The sequence below is a fragment of the Engystomops pustulosus genome, chromosome 5 (assembly GCF_040894005.1).
Source record: "Engystomops pustulosus chromosome 5, aEngPut4.maternal, whole genome shotgun sequence".
NCBI classification, from domain to species: domain Eukaryota; kingdom Metazoa; phylum Chordata; class Amphibia; order Anura; family Leptodactylidae; genus Engystomops; species Engystomops pustulosus.
The window spans coordinates 128111831-128132213 of NC_092415.1; the positions used below are offsets into that span (position 1 = coordinate 128111831).

Consider the following 20383-nt stretch of genomic DNA (forward strand, 5'->3'; position numbering starts at 1 on the left):
TTATAATGTTTACATACATTTACAAAAATTTAAACCACCTGTACAAAAAAAAAAATTCTTCATTTTGCCATGTCTGGCACTAATAACTTATTCATACTTCGGTGTACGGAGCTGTGTGTGTTAACTTTTGCAAGATGAGATGCCGTTTTCAGCTTGTGAGCCCTCTGCATGCACAATCTCATACAGTATATACACACAGTGGCCCACATTTATTAAAAGGTTGCACCAGTTTTCAATCTGACTTTGCACTGAAAAGAATGTGTAAACCGCTTTTACATGTATTCATAAGGTGTCATGGCTGCACTGTGTCTGCTGCGCCCAAAAAATTGGACTTTCCGCTGCAGTGTCAGTCCATGCACCACATTTATTACCATGACTCAACAGAATCTCTATGATAAAGGTGCACCAAAAGAAGTCGTTGAGTTATAGTAAGAAACGTGGTGCACGGTCCGATTCTGCACCGGAACACCTTTTTATGGTCAGAATTTCGTGTTACATCAGACACAGTCCAGCCGTGACACAATACTGGTGCAGACACTTTATGAATACATGTGCAAGTAGATTACACCAAAAAGAATGTGCAAAGTCATACAAAAAAACTGACGCACTGGCCACTGTATAGTTCATACACATTGGGGGTTACTTATTATACACAGGCCTCACTTATCTCTACATTTGGCACACTAATACAAATAAACACAGACAGCCAAGTTTCACATTTTCACTCAACGCCCCACGCTAAACCTGATTTAAAGGTATAAAAGCTGTGATGAATGTGCCCATACTGCGTACATATACACTCACCGGCCACTTTATTAGGTACACCTGTCGAACTGCTCGTTAACACTTAATTTCTAATCAGCCAATCACATGGCAGCAACCCAGTGCATTTAGGCATGTAGACATGGTCAAGACAATCTCCTGCAGTTCAAACCGAGTATCAGTATGGGGAAGAAAGGTGATTTGAGTGCCTTTGAACGTGGCATGGTTGTTGGTGCCAGAAGGGCTGGTCTGAGTATTTCAGAAACTGCTGATCTACTGGGATTTTCACGCACAACCATCTCTAGGGTTTACAGAGAATGGTCCGAAAAAACATCCAGTGAGCGGCAGTTCTGTGGGCGGAAATGCCTTGTTGATGCCAGAGGAGAATGGGCAGACTGGTTCGAGCTGATAGAAAGGCAACAGTGACTCAAATCGCCACCCGTTACAACCAAGGTAGGCAGAAGAGCATCTCTGAACGCACAGTACGTCTAACTTTGATGCAGATGGGCTACAGCAGCAGAAGACCACACTGGGTGCCACTCCTTTCAGCTAAGAACAGGAAACTGAGGCTACAATTTGCACAAGCTCATCGAAATTGGACAGTAGAAGATTGGAAAAACGTTGCCTGGTCTGCTGCGACATTCGGATGGTAGGGTCAGAATTTGGCATCAACAACATGAAAGCATGGATCCATCCTGCCTTGTATCAACGCTTCAGGCTGGTGGTGATGGTGTCATGGTGTGGGGAATATTTTCTTGGCACTCTTTGGGCCCCTTGGTACCAATTGAGCATCGTTGCAACGCCACAGCCTACCTGAGTATTGTTGCTGACCATGTCCATCCCTTTATGACCACAATGTACCCAACATCTGATGGCTACTTTCAGCAGGATAATGCGCCATGTCATAAAGCTGGAATCATCTCAGACTGGTTTCTTGAACATGACAATGAGTTCACTGTACTCAAATGGCCTCCACAGTCACCAGATCTCAATCCAATAGAGCATCTTTGGGATGTGGTGGAATGGGAGATTCGCATCATGGATGTGCAGCCGACAAATCTGCGGCAACTGTGTGATGCCATCATGTCAATATGGACCAAAATCTCTGAGGAATGCTTCCAGCACCTTGTTGAATCTATGCCACGAAGAATTGAGGCAGTTCTGAAGGCAAAAGGGGGTCCAACCCGTTACTAGCATGGTGTACCTAATAAAGTGGCCGGTGAGTGTACACACAGCGTATAAATACACACACACACACACACACACGCACGCACACACCTAAGGCACTTACATTTTTGGGGGAGCCAGCAGGTAGCTGCAGAAGAGTAGGTTGGCCGGCCAAAGATGAAGCAGGCAGAGAATACAGATCAGACAGCCGCAGGTGCGGAAGTTGGATAAGAACGGAGGGCCGAGGATGAGGTGGTTAGCTGGAGGGCGGAAGGGAGGCACACAGATGAGGTGGGTGGGTGTATGGGAGGGAGGGAGGCAGGTTGCCGCAGATGAGGAGGGTGGGTGTATGGAAGGGAGCCAGGTTGCCACAGATGAGATGCCACTATTTTTACGCCAGAGTCACAGGCAGCCAGAAGGTACCTGCACATTTTACAGTGACACGTTCCGGCTGCCTACCGATCTGTATACCGCAAATAGCAGTTCTATTTAGTGACAAAATCGAATAAGAAGAAATCTGTTTCACATTCATGCATCTGAAATAGTGATTTGTGGACCTCTCACTGGGTGTCAATTGTGGGGTATCTGTAGAACGCAAATCCCCATATCTTTTTGGGGCTATAGTTTACAGCCAGATTTATGTGTCAAATCCACGTTGTTTATAAACCACTATGTCAGACAGAAAGGCGGAAGGTGGAGCAGGCAGAGGTCGCAGCACAGTAAGAGGACGTTGCAGCAGGGGTGACTGAGGCCAGAACTGCCGTTGCCATCTACCCGGTTAAAATAAGACAGTGGGGGTCATTTACTAAAGGCCCGAATCATGTTTTTCTGGCGGGTTACACGAATTTTTCTGTTTTGCGCAGATTTTCCCTGAATTGCCCCCGGGGTTTTGGCGCACGCGATCGGATTGTGGCGCATCGGCGCCGGCATGCACGCAACAGAAATCGGGGGCGTGGCTGTATGAAAACCCAACGGATTCGGTAAAAGTACCGCATTTAATAAAAAAATGTCGCTTGACACTCACTTACCTGCACCCGGCCTGGCTTGAGGAACTTCAGTGCACTCCGACGAACTTCAGCGCAGCAGCGACACCTAGTGGACATCTTGGGAACTACCTTAGTGAGTCGCCGGAAGACCCGAATCCTCCACACAGGACGTGACTCTGGTTCGCGACAGGACCGGGCAAGTAAATCTGCCCCAGTGTCTTATATTAATTTTTACTCCTCAAGAGGCACTAGGTCTTAATTTTAGGGGTAAAACAGTAGATGGACGGCACTCAGTAAAACAGCGGTGCTACGGGTATGGCCTCGGCCTCAGTAAAGGTTAAAAAGAAGATCCCGGCACTTGCCAAATCCGTGCAAGTAAATTTTATTTTAAGTACAACTTACAGCATGCTGTGCAGGGACACAAGAGAAACGGAACGCGTTTTCGGCTCGACACGTGAGCCTTTATCAAATCCTCATAGGTCAGTTGTCAACCTGTTGGAGCAATAAAGTTTGACTACATAACCACATTAGTCTGGCTTATTGGAAGACAGGAAAGGTTTATGCTGTATGTCAGAGTATACACAGTACAGCACAGAACCCTCTCCCCCTCCCCAGAAACCAAACATTGCATTTGTACAATACAGAGCCAAGAGCAAACTGCAAATAGAGTGTCATTTCACTGATTTTAAACCTAAAATTAGAGACAGTGACTTTGACAGGGTGGACCATAAATGTTACAGGACATAATCGCATACCTCCCAACTTTTGTGGAGGAGAAAGAGGGACAAAATGGCGGCGCGCGAAGCGCGCCGCGGCGATTTTTTTACCCACAGAAGCCACACCCTAGCCACGCCCCCTAACCACACCCCCTGGCCACGCCACTGCTCATACCTTCAACGCATCCACTGGCACCAATGTATATTTATGTATATAATTGGGGGGCATATTCCACTCCCCCTAGACAACGAGCATGCCCTCCTAGACAACGAGCATGTCCTCCCCTAGACAACGAGCATGCCCCCCCCAGACAACGAGCATGTCCTCCCCTAGACAACGAGCATGTCCCCCCCTAGACAACGAGCATGTCCCCCCCAGACAACGGGCATGTCCGCCCCCAGACAACGAGCATGCCCCCCCCTAGACAACGAGCATGTCCCCCCCAGACAACGGGCATGTCCGCCCCCAGACAACGAGCATGCCCCCCCCTAGACAACGAGCATGTCCCCCCCAGACAACGAGCATGCCCCCCCTAGACAACAAGCATGCCCCCCCTAGACAACGAGCATGTCCCCTAGACAACGAGCATGCCCCCCCCTAGACAACGAGCATGTACCCCCCCCTAGACAACGAGCATGTACCCCCACCTAGACAACGAGAATGTACCCCCACCTAGACAACGACCATGTCCCCCCCTAGACAACGAGCATGTCCCCCCCCCTAGACAACGAGCATGTCCCCCACCTAGACAACGAGCCTGTCCCCCCCTGTGGCTGCGTGCCCTTTTTTGTGTGTTTGTGTTATTTTTGTCTTCCAGGACCGTGCCTGCTGTGGACTGCTTCCGATTCGAAGGATTACATCGATGACCGACAGTTCTAACAAATAAAATGGTCAACGAGGGTGTGTCTGCGTTTTTTGTTCAATAAAATTTTCTGAAAACGGTGTGATTATTTATTTTTTTGCGACACTCTTCATAGTTTGCCGTAGTAGTGGTGCCGGCTAGGTGACGGTGCTCATTACTAAGGGCTGGCCTTAGTGTTTGCCTTAATTTTTTTGGCAAATTCACACTAACGCCCATACCATTACCCCGGTACCCACCGCCACCAGGGGTGCCGGGAAGAGCCGGGTACAAACCAGTACCTGACCGTCTATAGATGGTCAGGTAGTGGGGCGGCTGCAGGCTGTTATTGTTGCGCTGGAATAGCCCCCTAACAGTGACCTATCCCAGCTCAGTAATGGCGGCTGCTGCTGCTTTTTTGTATCAGGCTGATTTGAAAAATAGGGGCACCCCATGCCGTTTTTTCTTCAAATTTTTGACAAAAATATGCGTGGGGTCCCCCTTTAAAGGGGGCTCCCAGGCTGTTTCCCCCATTTTTACAAAAAAATGGGGGGGAAAAACGGCATGGGGTGCCCCCTATTGTTCAAATCAGCCAGATACAAAAAAGCAGCAGCAGCCTGCCATTACTGAGCTGGGATAGGCCACTGTTAGGGGGCTATCCCAGCGCAACAATAACAGCCTGCAGCCGCCCCAACACCTGACCATCTATAGACGGTCAGGTACTGGTTTGTACCCGGCTCTTCCCGGCACCCCTGGTGGCGGTGGGTACCGGGGTAATGGTATGGGCGTTAGTGTAAATTTGCCAAAAAAATTAAGGCAAACACTAAGGCCTGCCCTTAGTAATGAGCACCGTCACCTAGCCGGCACCACTACTACGGCAAACTATGAAGAGTGTCGCAAAAAAATAAATAATCACACCGTTTTCAGAAAATTTTATTGAACAAAAGACGCAGACACACCCTCGTTGACCATTTTATTTGTTAGAAATGTCGGTCATAGACGTAATCCTTCGAATCCGAAGCAGTCCACAGCAGGCACGGTCCTGGAAGACAAAAATAACACAAACACACAAAAAAGGGCACGCAGCCACAGGGGAGGACATGCTCGTTGTCTAGGGGGGGGGGAAATGCTAGTTGTCTAGGGGGGGGACATGCTCGTTGTCTAGGAGTCGGGGGGAGACATGCTCGTTGTCTAGGGGGGGGAATGCTCGTTGTCTGGGGGGGGGGGACATGCTCGTTGTCTAGGGGGGGGGGCATGCTCGTTGTCTTGGGGGGGGACATGCTCGTTGTCTAGGGGTCAGGGGGAGACATGCTCGTTGTCTAGCAGGGGGAAATGCTCGTTGTCTAGGGGGGGAAATCCTCGTTGTCTAGGGGGGGGACATGCTCGTTGTCGCAGTAAAGGGGAGGGGTCCTATGGAGCGCAGTAAAGGGGAGGGGTCCTATGGAGCGCAGTAAAGGGGAGGGGTCCTATGGAGCGCAGTAAAGGGGAGGGGTCCTATGGAGCGCAGTAAAGGGGAGGGGTCCTATGGAGCGCAGTAAAGGGGAGGGGTCCTATGGAGCGCAGTAAAGGGGAGGGGTCCTATGGAGCGCAGTAAAGGGGAGGAGTCCTATTGAGCGCGCAGTGAAAGCCATAAAAAACACATTTGATATTTTCCTTCCCGCTTCCCAGTACAGGGCCTGGAATATTTAATACTGTCACTAGGAAGTATAATTTGTTACGCAGAAACAGGCCGCACACAGCTCTGTACATGGAAAAATAAAAAAGTTATTGATTTTTGAAAGTGGGGAGTGAAATATGGAAACGCAAAAATTGTTCCGTCAGAGTAATGGAGCAGGCGGCCGTGTATGACCATTCTGCTCCATTACTGTCATAGAGCGATGACATGGACCTTATGTGGACCCCAACAGACCCCTTGTTTTCATGATCTATGGGGGTCACATCACTGAAACCCCCACACATCAGCAGGTTAAGCCCTGTCCTATGGATAGGGCCTAACTTGTATTTGTGGGAAAACCCCTTTAACCCCTTAACGCTCTGCGCCGTAGCTCTACGACGCAGAGAGTATAAGGAGTGTATGAAGAGGGCTCACGGGCTGAGTCTTCTTCATACAAGGTGGGGGGTTTTGCATGTTGCAGAAAACCCCCACCGCTAATAACCGCAGTCGGTCATTGTCGCCGGCAAAGTCTTTTTTACGATCGCTGTGCCCCCGAACGTCATCGGGGGGCGGCGATCGTTTGCCGTGGTAGCCTCGGGTCTTCTTTTGACACGAGGCTACATGGCTTCTGCAGGTTCGTTACAATGAGCCAGAAGTATTGCAGTATATGGTAGGAGCGATCTGACCATCTAGGGTTAATGTACCGTAGATGGTCTAAGAAATAGTGGAAAAAAAAGAAAAAACAGGTTTTAAAAATAAAAAAAATTTATAAAATATTAAAAATTCTAATCACCTCCCTTTCCCTAGAACGGATATAAAACATAATAAACAGTAAAGATCACAGACATATTAGGTATCGCCGCGTCCCAAAATGCCCGATCTATCAAAATATAAAAACGGTTACGGGCGGCGGTGACCTCCGAGGCGGGAAATGGCGCCCAAATGTCCGAAATGCGACTTTTACACCTTTTTACATCACATAAAAAATGAAATTAAAAATGATCAAAATGTCGCACAGACCTCAAAATGGTAGCAATGAAAACGTCGCCTCATTTCGCCAAAAATGACCCCACCCCCAGCTCCGTGCACCGAAATATGAAAAAGTTATTAGCGTCAGAAGATGGCAAAAATTTTTTTTTTTTTTTTTTTGCACACATGCGTTTAATTTTTGAAAATGTATTAAAACACAATAAAACCTATAAATCCGGTATCACCGCGATCGCACCAAACCAAAGAATAAAGCTGAGGTGTTATTTTGAGTGCACAGTCAAAGTCGAAAAAACTGAGCCCACAAGAACGTGACGTGCGGTTTTTTAAAAAATTTTTTCCACATTTGGAATTTTTTGCAGCTTCGCAGTACACGGCATGTTAAAATAAATAACATTACGGGAAAGTAAAATTTGTTACGCACAAAATAAGCCCTCACACAGCTCTGTACACGGAAAAATGAAAAAGTTATGGATTTTTGAAGTTGGAGAGCGAGAAATGAGAGAAAAACCCTGCGTCCTTAAGGGGTTAAGGGATTAAGTATATGGTACAATAAAAGCAGAATAGAAGGGCACTGGGGGGGTTAGGGATGGGGGCAGGGGGTCTATGGAGGAAAGTGTTTAACCCTTTAGCTGCTGCCTGCAGTCACTGTAGAGTACCTGTTATCACACTGCAGCAGCTGCACACACTCGGCTCTGCTTCATCAGACGAACTTCAGTGAGGAGCAGGAGGAGGTGGGGGCAGGGAGCCATTGATGTAGCAGTGCTGGAGAGTTCCTGCCTGCACGGAGGATGATCCCCTGGGGCTGCTGTGCAGGGGCAGTGCAGAGAACATGACACTCTGCACTGCTCCATCCATCCATCCATCCATGTGCCTGCAAGTGGCAGCCTGAGGACAGAGAGGGCTCTGCCTCCCAGGGGAGGGGATGGGGGAGGTGCCGGCTCTGCAGCAGACAGCCCGGGAGCTGGAGAGGAGGAGGACGCTGTACCCCGCCCCCTGGCTTCTCTGTATCCTGAGCAGGACGGGGGCGGGACTCGGGGGCGGGACTCGGGGGCGGGACTCGGGGGGGGCGGGACTCGGGGGCGGGACAAAACGGAAAAATCCGTGAAACCGCAAAAAAACCGGGACTTTCACTTAACGGTCCGTGCAGGCGGGACAAGGGTTAAAAAACGGGACTGTCCCGCCCAAAACGGGACGGTTGGGAGGTATGTAATCGGCCTCCTCACATTTCACTGTTTACCCTCCCATCTCCTCGCATAGTCGCAATGCATTTACATTGTGTTTGCACGTTAACGCATAGGCTTTTTAAGATTAAACACGTGTTTAGCTATGTTAAATCACAACTATTAATGTTGAAAGGCAAAATGCATGTCACTACTTACAACACTCTAGCACTTAGCTCAGAACATATACGCATTTGGTGAATCAATTGTATGACTGTGGCCCTTTGTTGCGCTCAGGGTGGGATCACATGGTCCGGTCTTGGACAGTTCTTGTTGTGCTACACTTCATGCGCTTTTGCATGTTACTATGCGTTTGGCTGGTTTGAACCAGTCTTTCTTAATTTCCGGAAGTGTAAGCAGCTTGTGTTAACATTTTCACAGCTGCTCACACTTCCAGAATTGAAGAAATACAGATTCAAACCTGCCAAACGCATGGTAAACATGCAAAAACACATGTGTATTCAATGCATTTAAAAACCAAGAACACACCGTGTGACTGCACACTCACATGTTCTGTATGGATTGCGTTTCAAAGCACAATTCACACCGAATAGGTAGAGGATAAGACCGGGCGCTAGTTACCAAATTGCCCACTACATCGGCTCTGGGTATACCATGTGGGCGGAACTACAAATAAAAGAAAAAAAAAAAAAAAACAGATTCATGGCAGCACCAGACACTGGGAGCACCAGATAAGGCAATTTTTTTTTTACAAGCTTACCCCCAGGCCACCTTTAGATATTTTTGATAAACTCATACAATCCCTTTAATGAATTTTATTGCTAACTGGCAACAGCACTTATCTGATCCACATATTAAAATATTCTCTGACCACCAGGGGTGGCTATATACTGGGGACGGATATATACCGGAGACTGGGAATTTAGAGTGGACCTAAAAAAAACTTTAAAAGTGGCCCCATTCTGTGGGCTGGGTCAAAACAAGTAGGCGTGATCATGTCATGGGGGTTGAGTTACTAAACTCCACACAAACTGTTGATAGATGGTCTAACATGTACAGTGCAGAGAAAGACTCATATTGCCTTCCATTGCACAGGAATAAAAAGTTTCTTTTTTTAAAAGAACATAACTTTATTTTGCCTTATATACAAATAAAAATATAAAACTACTACACTACCTTTAACAAGAATCTAACTACCAAAATACTGCCCCTAAGTAAAGTATGCAATACTGCATTTTATGTACAAGAATATAATACTAATACTGGCCCCTATGTACAGGAAAATAACTATTACTATGCACTATAAAACCTACAGCCCCCCCCAATATATAGCCAGCCAGCTACATTGTGCGATGTTCATGATGAAAATGTCTTGGCAATGTTGATTGTAGTCATGCCTTGACCTTAACAATCCACAATTTGTTGCTTCTCAGCAGCCGACACATCCTTTTTCTTTCCCATTTTGGCTGAAAACGTAGGCTATTTAATAATGTGGGACAGACTTCTTAAGTAGTCTTGCCTTTAATTGGACACACCTGCCAAACTAATTAGCACAGGTGTCTGCAGGTGTCCCCAGTATATAACCCCCTGCCTCCAAGTATAATAGCCAGCCAGTCCCCCAAGTATAATAGCCAGCCAGTCCCCCAAGTATAATAGCCAGCCAGTCCCCCAAGTATAATAGCCAGCCAGTCCCCCAAGTATAATAGCCAGCCAGTCCCCCAAGTATAATAGCCAGCCAGTCCCCCAAGTATAATAGCCAGCCAGTCCCCCAAGTATAATAGCCAGCCAGTCCCCCAAGTATAATAGCCAGCCAGTCCCCCAAGTATAATAGCCAGCCAGTCCCCCAAGTATAATAGCCAGCCAGTCCCCCAAGTATAATAGCCAGCCAGTCCCCCAAGTATAATAGCCAGCCAGTCCCCCAAGTATAATAGCCAGCCAGTCCCCCAAGTATAATAGCCAGCCAGTCCCCCAAGTATAATAGCCAGCCAGTCCCCCAAGTATAATAGCCAGCCAGTCCCCCAAGTATAATAGCCAGCCAGTCCCCCAAGTATAATAGCCGTCCCCCAAGTATAATAGCCAGCCCCAAGTATAATAGCCAGCCCCAAGTATAATAGCCAGCTATTTCCCCCCCCCCCACCCCCAAGTATATAGCCAGCTAGTCCCCCCCCCAAGTATATAGCCAGCTAGTCCCCCCCCCCCAAGTATATAGCCAGCCAGTCCTTTGCTCAGTACATAAAAATAATAAATGATGTACTCACCTTTCTGATGCTCCCCCGCAGCTTGAACGTATAGAAAGCACACCGACAGAAAACACATTTTGTTTTCATGAGATCTAAGCAAGACAGAATCGCAGGTTACAACACCTTGGCAATAAGATCTTTTACCACTTCAAGACCCAAGTCTTTTGACAAGTATAACCAAGTAATTATTTCCATTGATTTTTTTTTTATTATTCCTTCAACCGGAAAGAACCACTTAAATACCAGAAGTTAAGTGAGGTAACATCTAAACCGTGGGCATCAACCAGTGACGTCAGCCAGTTCTTGGCCAGATGAATGGGAAAAAGGGGCGAGGGAAATAGGCATGCATAATTATCTAAGGCATGTACCTTATCTTACACAGGCCAGAGAATAAGTGGCTTTTTGGAATAATTTTATTAAAAATTTCTCTGCAATATGAAGGCTTTGGTGCAAATAAAAATAACAGATTTATCATCATTTAGACAACGGTTGTTGTCTGTTATCTCAGATTAAACTACTAGTAAGTGGTTGTTTTCCTTATATAAAATAATATAAAAGCTTTTTTTTTTTTTTGAAGTACTAAAAAAAGATATTTTTCTGTGCCATGAAGGAAAGTGCTTCAGGTTTAATGGGGTACAACTGGCATATAAATAGAAGGTGGTAATAGTTGCCTGTTTGTAGATATTATTGTTGGGTGTAGTAGCCATAGTTACTGTAGTTAAATTTAGATATTAGTCTAGTTCTAGAGTCTAATTTGAAATGTAATTTCATACCTAACAATCCATATCGTAGATGTGCAAAATAGTCATCTGGTAGCTCCTTATTTCGAATTTTCTTTACAAATTTTAATGCAGCATCCGGGGGTTCTCCAGTTCCAGTAGTTGAAATCACAAAAACCACAGGGTCCTTTTCGATCTCCAAGTTAAACTGTAAAGTAAATAAAATCAATTAAAGTCATTCGTTTTATTCCCTTTCTAAATATTTAGCCCATTTGGGAGCACAAGCCTCCTTGTGGGCAAGTTGGTGGTGTGAATCTACAAATAATGAATCCTATAAAAAGTGATGGAAAATTTCACCCCTTTTGAACAAACAATCAGGATTCTCACGAAGCATCTATAGACATCTGTACCAAGGTTCAACATGCCTGGCTATTTCCCCATAGTAAAAATGATACATCCCTCAGATATATATTCTACTTTATGCAAGTCAGCTATGTACCAATATATTGGGTTGACATATGACAAGTTCCTGAACAAAATAGCCAAATCTATGGCAAAAAATGTATTCAATCATAACCTAGAGATGCTGTATATAAAGGGAAACAGGAATGAAGAGAAAGAGACAAGAGAAATAGCTGCTCTTAGATAATCGCCCCAACATTCCAATTCAGGTCGCAAGCTGTGAAACTATTTAACGGGTACCTCCATCGGACCCCTTGTCACTCCCCGAAATTAATGGAGCAGACGGCCTTGCATAACCGTTCTGCTCCATTCATCTCCTTGGAGCTGACGAAGCATGAAGAATGAAGCAGGATAAACTAGGGACACTTAATCATAGATCCAGGTAATGCAACTATGGTAAACTTATATTTGTCAAATTTGCCATGGCCTCCTTCCTTCTAAATTAAAGTTTTAAAATCAAGCTAAGGAGTCTGATAGTTCTGGGTGTGTAAACAAAGCTCCTCATATTTACATGCTGTTTCAATGTGCAAGGAGCACTTACCGCCTCTACTGGAACTATCTACTGTAATCTTTCTGCAGCAGGCAGAAGGAGCAGTGCAGTGTTAAGGGTACAGGATGGAGAGTGAGACAGCAACAGCATGTGAAGGGGAAGCTCTTTATACACCACAGAGCCATTCAGGCTAATAAGAACAATACTAGCAAAACTAGCTTTGGCTGTTTGGGGTTTACTAATGAAAAGAGGGAAAAAAGGCCTCCTGCTGCTTTCTCAAGTAAAGCAGCATTATTAGGATAGGTCTATAATATGTTAGTGGAAACTGATTTGACAGAAAAAAAAAAGCTAAGTAAAAATTATAAACGAAAACCTAAAAAAAAAAAAACATTTTGCGAGTTCTAAAATTCTGGATAAAAGAAAAAATAGGTCTTTTTAAAATAAGCCACAAAATGAGCATTGTCGTTGAGAATTTGATACATCTACTGTGATATGTTGGTGTACATTTTGCCAATTCACCCTGGTCACATGAAGTTTATGCTGCATGCCGAGAAAGCATGGGGAGAAGCTGCTAGATTCAGTTTCAGATGCCACGCCCACTTCGACTCGCTATAGACCTTCTCGGACCAGGTAAAATTATAAAGTTGGAGATATGGGAATCTGAGGGGAACAACTTTTAGCTAAAAGCGACCCGTGACATAATAGCACGTCACGGGACGGCTGCAGGTGCATGGAGAGGGCTCACGGGCTGAGCCCTCTCCATAGCCGGGAAGTCAAATAGCAGCAAATACTTATCGGTAATACCCACGATCGGTGCTAGCACATTGTAATGAATGAGGAGCAAAATCCCCATATACTGCCATACAGTGGTATGGCAGTCCTTGGTAGGATCAATCGTACAACCAAGGGTTAAAGTAGCCCTAGGGGGTCTGAAAAATAGTAAAAGTAAAAAAAATATATAATAATAATAATAATAATAATAAAAAACCTAAAAATTCATATCACCCCTCTTTCCCTAGAACGGATATATACACTCACCGGCCACTTTATTAGGTACACCTGTCCAACTGCTCGTTAACACTTAATTTCTAATCAGCCAATCACATGGCGGCAACTCAGTGCATTTAGGCATGTAGACATGGTCAAGACAATCTCCTGCAGTTCAAACCGAGCATCAGTATGGGGAAGAAAGGTGATTTGAGTGCCTTTGAACGTGGCATGGTTGTTGGGGCCAGAAGGGCTGGTCTGAGTATTTCAGAAACTGCTGATCTACTGGGATTTTCACGCACAACCATCTCTAGGGTTTACAGAGAATGGTCCGAAAAAGAAAAAACATCCAGTGAGCGGCAGTTCTGTGGGCGGAAATGCCTTGTTGATGCCAGAGGTCAGAGGAGAAGGGGCAGACTGGTTTGAGCTGATAGAAAGGCAACAGTGACTCAAATCGCCACCCGTTACAACCAAGGTAGGCAGAAGAGCATCTCCGAACGCACAGTGCGTGGAACTTTGAGGCAGATGGGCTACAGCAGCAGAAGACCACACCGGGTGCCACTCCTTTCAGCTAAGAACAGGAAACTGAGGCTACAATTTGCACAAGCTCATCGAAATTGGACAGTAGAAGATTGAAAAACCTTGCCTGGTCTGATGAGTCTAGATTTCTGCTGTGACATTCGGATGGTAGGGTCAGAATTTGGCGTCAACAACATGAAAGCATGGATCCATCCTGCCTTGTATCAACGGTTCAGGCTGGTGGTGGTGGTGTCATGGTGTGGGAAATATTTTCTTGGCACTCTTTGGGCCCCTTGGTACCAATTGAGCATCGTTGCAACGCCACAGCCTACCTGAGTATTGTTGCTGACCATGTCCATCCCTTTATGACCACAATGTACCCAACATCTGATGGCTACTTTCAGCAGGATAATGCGCCATGTCATAAAGCTGGAATCATCTCAGACTGGTTTCTTGAACATGACAATGAGTTCACTGTACTCAAATGGCCTCCACAGTCACCAGGTCTCAATCCAATAGAGCATCTTTGGGATGTGGTGGAACGGGAGATTCGCATCATGGATGTGCAGTCGACAAATCTGCGGCAACTGTGTGATGCCATCATGTCAATATGGACCAAAATCTCTGAGGAATGCTTCCAGCACCTTGTTGAATCTATGCCACGAAGAATTGAGGCAGTTCTGAAGGCAAAAGGGGGTCCAACCCGTTACTAGCACGGTGTACCTAATAAAGTGGCCGGTGAGTGTATATAAAAGGTAGAAAACACAAACACATTAGGTATCAACGCATGCGAAAATGCCAGATCAAAATATAACTGTCACTGCGTTTAACCCCATAACGTACGATAGCGCCCAAAGTCGAAAATGGCTTTTTTGGCATTTTGAAAAATATTTTTTTTAAAAAATAAAAAAAAAAGTGATCATAACGTTGTAAAAATGGTAGCATTGAAAACATCATCAAAAGTTGCAAAAAATTACATCACCCACAGCTTGGTACACTGAAGTATGAAAAAGTTATTAGCGCCAGAAGATAAAAAAGTAATTTTGCCAGAAGATGGCAAAATTAAAAAAAATATATATAAAAAAATTGTCAAGTTGGTTTTAATTTTAATTTTTGTCAATGTATGAAAACATTATAAAACCTATACAAATTTGGTATCCCAGTGATCACACCCAATGAATAAAGTAGACATGCAATTTGTGGTGCACAGTGAAAGCTGTAAAATCAAATCCAAGAAAAAAACGGAACAAATGTGGCTTTTCGCCCAATTTCACTGCATTTGAAATTTTTTTCCCGCTTCCCAATACGTGGCTCGGAATAATAAATAACATCGCTATGAAGTGCAATTTGTTACGGAGAAATCAAGCAGTCACACAGCATTTTACATGTTAAAAATAAATAAATTTATTATTATAAAAAAAGGATTCTGTGTGATGTTTGCCCACTGCTGGTGAAATTCCAGGAGTATTCCCCCCACTCTGGCGTCATTTCCTGAATGATAGAGTGGTGTTGCTGGAACTGAGGAAGCCCCTTCCTCTTCCCCCTTTGGATTAGCTCCATTTTCCCTGTTTTACTTTCCCTCTAGAAGGGAACTTTTTCTCTTTCGGTCCCGAAAGAGCTGCTTCTTCTGAGCGGATTTCGCTTCAGGGAAGCTTTTTTTTTTCCTATTGGCTGCTTTCTCAAGGATAGTATCCAATTCGTGTCTGAAGATTTTTTCTCCTTGAAAGGGAAGGCCACACAACTTAAATTTGGACCTGAAATCTCCCATCCACTGTCTCAGCCAGAGCGTTCTCCTTGCCGAATTGGAAAATACCCCTTCTTTTGCGGTGAATCTTACGCCCTCTGCTGAGGAGTCTGCGACAAAGGTGGCTGCTGACTTAAGTATGGGGGTGGTCTCAAAAAGAACTTCTCTTGGTGTGCCATCCTTGATATGGTTTTCCAGCTCAGATAACCAAAAAAAAAAAAAAAAAGTATGAGAGAGATATTGTGGCGATGTTAGATTTTTCCCATTTTTTCTTCAGAAGGCTGTCAAGCCTTACGGTCCATGGGGCCTTTAAGTTGAATTGCATCTTCAAAAAGGAAGATCCTTTCTTTCACAATTTTTGCAACCTGGACGCCTACTTCAGGAAAGGAGTTACAGATTTTTGTTTCCTCCTCATCGAAGGATAGGCGGTTTTTAAATTCCCTTGATAGAGATATTCCATTTTCTGGTTCTCTCCATTCTTCAACAATTAAATCTTTCAGGGTTTTATTGATAGGGAAAACACGTTTCTTTTTTGCCTTAAGGATCCCAAAAAGCTTCCCTCATAGCTTTCAGTAGTGGTTGTAAGTCCTCTGTCAAGTATCTTGGCTCCATCTTAACTGCAGATGTAGATGGGACAGAATCCAAATCTAATGAGTCCTTGACCAAGCCCTCTACTGACTCTACTTCGGATTCTGATTGCCATTCTACTGTTTTGAAAGGGCTCCTGGAGGTTAACTAAAGAGGATGCTAACGAACATTGGACCTCCCCCTTAATAAAAGGTTGTCATTTCGTCCACCAAGGAGGATTTTTCCTCCCTTAAGAGGTTGTCAATACAGTCCTTGCAAACTGCTTTCTTATAGTCCTTAGATAACTTGGTAAAGCACATATTGCATTTACGGGAGGTAATTTTCCTCTTCCCTGTATCCTTTGGAGGCAGATCCTTTGGTTCTCTATGTTTCTCCTTCTCTTTCGGTTCCTACCAACAGAGAAGTAGAATAGTATTACTACTCAAGATTAAGCATAAGTAACTTTGTGTATGTTAGGATATAACCGACAGTAACACATACACACCCCGAAAGTACTCACAAGAGCTATAGGCGGGGGATCTATAACAGCGGCCTCCATGGTGTAGGATTCAACATTGCCAATGGTTATACACAGCGCCTATGTATATATATTAGCATATTCCAAACAGAATCGTGAGGTAAGGCAATAAAAGATGGCCAGCTTTGGTACAGCCTGAAAAATATATATTTGTGAGTCATCAACATATCATTTATATAAAGACGCGTTCCTTGTATAGGTACCTGACTCAAACGATGTGGTTGTCAAACGCCGAATCTACAGAAGCATGAGACCTCAGATCACTGTGTCCAGCTAGGATTTTAAGCTTAGCGCTCCATGCGCCTGTTTCCGGACTCCGTGATTGACGCGTCACCTCTGGCGTGCCACCGGAAGTTGTCGCTGGCGGCCGCAACAAATGTGTCGTCGCCATTTTGTCGAAGTCGGGGTGTCGTTAACATCACAGGGTCGCGGACAGAGCTGGCACGAAACGCTGAGAAGGGAAGGGTCGTCTGCAACGATCGCTGTCCTGGACCGGTGGGGTAAGAGTAGAATCCCTGTGCCACACAGGCTCCCCCTCTCTGTCCCTCTTAGATGGAAGGTCCGGAGGAGAGATTTCTCTACTCCCTGCCCTGTGTAGGGACAGGAAGACACTGGAGTGTTGATACAGGGGGTGGGGTATTTAACTTCTCTGCTTCCTTTCCCTACAGAGGTCAAATGGTCATCCTCAAAGTGGGGCCATCATGGGGGACGCAATGGAAAAAAGATTACATGTACCTGGTTCCAGAAGGGATGAAGCTTGCTGCATGACCACCACAGGTCCACACTGGAATAAAGTGCTTTTGAATAGTGTTGTCTAGTCCACCATGCGCAGCAACCAGCGTTATCTCTGTCTCTTTTTCACGTTTGAAATTCAGCAGGAGACAATTTCCTTTTTGGACCTATCAATTAGAAAAACGTCATCTGGTAGACTCACCACAAATATTTATCGAAAAACCACTGCTACCAACTCCTTACTTGAATGGAACAGCTGGCATCCGAGGCCCCTAAAGAAGGGGATCCCAAAGGGTCAGTACCTTCGTGTCAGGAGGAACTGCTCGGATATGGCCCAATATCTATCTGCGGCATCCGACTTAAGATCGAGATTTCAGGAGAGAGGATATCCGGATGAGGTCCTTAAGGAAGCACATCATCATGCTATTGAGAGCAATAGGGACACCCTCCTATCTCCGAAAATGAGAAGTAATGAGGGGACTGATACTCGGATCATAGGGACCTATGATTCCCATTACAGGCAAGTGAGAGATATCATAGCAACTCATTGGAGGATTTTGAAATTGGACCCAGATGTGGGGGATCAAATTGGGGAATACCCGAAGGTCACATACAGGCGGGGCCAGAATATCAGGGACAAATTGGTACACAGCCATTTGACACCAGCTACACAAGAAACATGGCTCCCCAAGCCTCCTCCATGTACGCATAAATGCGGCTCCTGTAAGGCATGTGGATCTATTACAGTGGGGAGATCAGTGACAAGTTCGGTGACTCATCGCTCCTTTAAGATCAGACAGTTTATCAACTGCAGGAGCAGCGGAGTGATCTACCTGATGACATGCGTATGTGGGATTCAATATGTAGGGAAGACACATAGGGAATTCCGTGTACGCATTCGAGAACACATTAGGGACATCATCAATGAAAAGGACACTACCATCGCGCGACATGTGTGGGAAACGCATGGGGGGGATCCCTCAAGCATCGGTTTTCAGGGTGTGGAACTGGTTGTACCCCCAATACGTGGAGGCGACTGGGATCGCACCCTACTCCAACGTGAGGCGAGATGGATCTGTACGCTACTAACAGAGAAGCCGCAGGGCTTGAATGAGATGGTCAGCTTTGCTTGCTTTCTCTTATTTATGTTACATTAACCCAGTTTTTTGGGGTACAGATGTTGACACCAGAATCCTCTAAAATCTAATTCTGGCCATTGCATCCATGTGTAATATTTGGGGCTTGACATATAGGCCTTATCTGAGGTGCCTTGTTTGCCCTACTACAGTACCCCGAATACCATATCCCGATTTTTTTAATAGTTTGTTTTCTCTTTTCCCTGGAGATCCTGCTTTGGCAGTTAATCTTTCTGCTTATTGCTCTGTTGTTTAGGCATAATGGTAGTGCCGCAATACGATCCCCCGTTATATAGATGAATTGTTTAGGAGAATATCGGGACCAATATAAATTATGTCTGAGCCCTAACGACATGATCATGGTGGTGACACGGCAAATGACATGGTCCCCGATGCGCTAGATTCTCCACTCGGCTATCTGGACTCAGTGGGAGGTCCTGTAAATGCCGTACCTTGTACCTGGAAGCAGCGCTATTGGTCTTCTGCGGTACGCGCCCTCTTCTCTGGGAACGCCCCCCCCCATCCGGATTGGTTAGGTGGCTGTTGAGGACCGCCCTCTGGGTGGGTGGTTCCCTTTATATTCCCAGCGCGCGCCAGATAGTGCCGAGAACTCTCAGGCGGCTGCACATGAGAAAACAATGTGATGTGCAGTCGCTCTTGTACTTACATCCTTACATATGTTTACATGCCTCTGATGACACAATACCCGCACAATGGGATTGTAGAAACGCGTCAGGCGTAGAATGTGTTAGGCAGATTAGGAATGCTGACAGACCAAGGCAGAATTAGCATCCAATGAACAATCATTACTCGGCTGAGTGCTAGGATTTTAAATGCGAGTGGAATGTAGCACTTTATCTTCAGCACTACCTTCACTTTGCACTAGCACTTTGGTCCACTGTATGCTTAAGCACCAAAGAGGGGCGTTATTTTAGAAGCTACCTTCACAGAGATAACGCTGGTTGCTGCGCATGGTGGACTAGACAACACTATTCAAAAGCACTTTATTCCAGTGTGGAATTACGGACTAAATAACCTATGATCTGAGACACACACTGGTTAGCCTGAATAAACATTCAGTTTACTGAAGAGTGGCCTTCAAATTTTAATATGGTAATAAAAGTTAGATTTTAAGTGTTCCTACTTCAGGCAGATTTAATTTTCAAACATTTGAACACAAATTTTTGCATCAATAATTTATTTTGATTATATGACCACCACAGGTGTAGCATGTCTCCCTTTTCAGTACCACATATCCAACACATTTCCTGGAGAGAGGGATAGATGGCGAGTAAAAGGTTCGGGACCCTATACCACCTTGAGAGTATTTTGTAGTTGCATGTGCCCTACAGGAACGCTACTGAGAGCTTATGCGTGAAGAGGAATGCCTTATGCCAATCTTTTGCCACCAAACAAGTTCCCAATTCTTTTTCCCAATTCGTGACATATGGCAAAGTAAAGTTATCTGCTTCCGTTACTAATAGCCTATATATTTATGAGATACAATGTTCTGGGGGGGGGGGGATGTTTGCCGGTAGAGATTCTCATAAGGAGTCAGCAGGGCATGACCGCCTCAGGACTCAGCTGTCCAAGGTATGACCCTAGCTGACGGAGTTCCAATGGTAAGTGCAAAGTTTCGGGTCCCGTGGAGAGATCCTTTAGTGATGGTATTGGGGCCTCGCCCAAGAGGTCTTTCATGTGCAAATCCTCGAGATCCTAAGAAAAGGGATCTCGAAATAGATAGCTGAAAATCTGGATTTCTGAGGGGGCTAAGGGGCCTGGAGAGGATTTTACGGTGAATGAGGGAGTCCCATAGCTTCAGGGTCAGAGAGGAAGAGAGATTGCGGCTCCCAGTTCACTCATCACAAGGATACCCAGGGAAGTAGTGGTAGTGGGATTGTGGAGCTATACTGCTCAATTCAGACCCATTGCTTGGATGCCAGGTGGTAATGCC

At 45.4% G+C, this 20383-nt stretch overlaps 1 protein-coding gene across 9 annotated transcripts in view; it reads right to left on the reverse strand.

Moving 5' to 3' along the window:
- Positions 1-20383, reverse strand: part of MTRR (5-methyltetrahydrofolate-homocysteine methyltransferase reductase) — a 517819-nt gene that overhangs the window by 427039 nt on the left and 70397 nt on the right. For all 9 annotated transcript variants that reach the window (XM_072152995.1, XM_072152997.1, XM_072152996.1 and 6 more), the window contains one exon: positions 11309-11462. In XM_072152995.1, coding sequence (XP_072009096.1) covers positions 11309-11462 — 154 coding nt within the window. The remainder of the gene's footprint in view (positions 1-11308; positions 11463-20383) is intronic.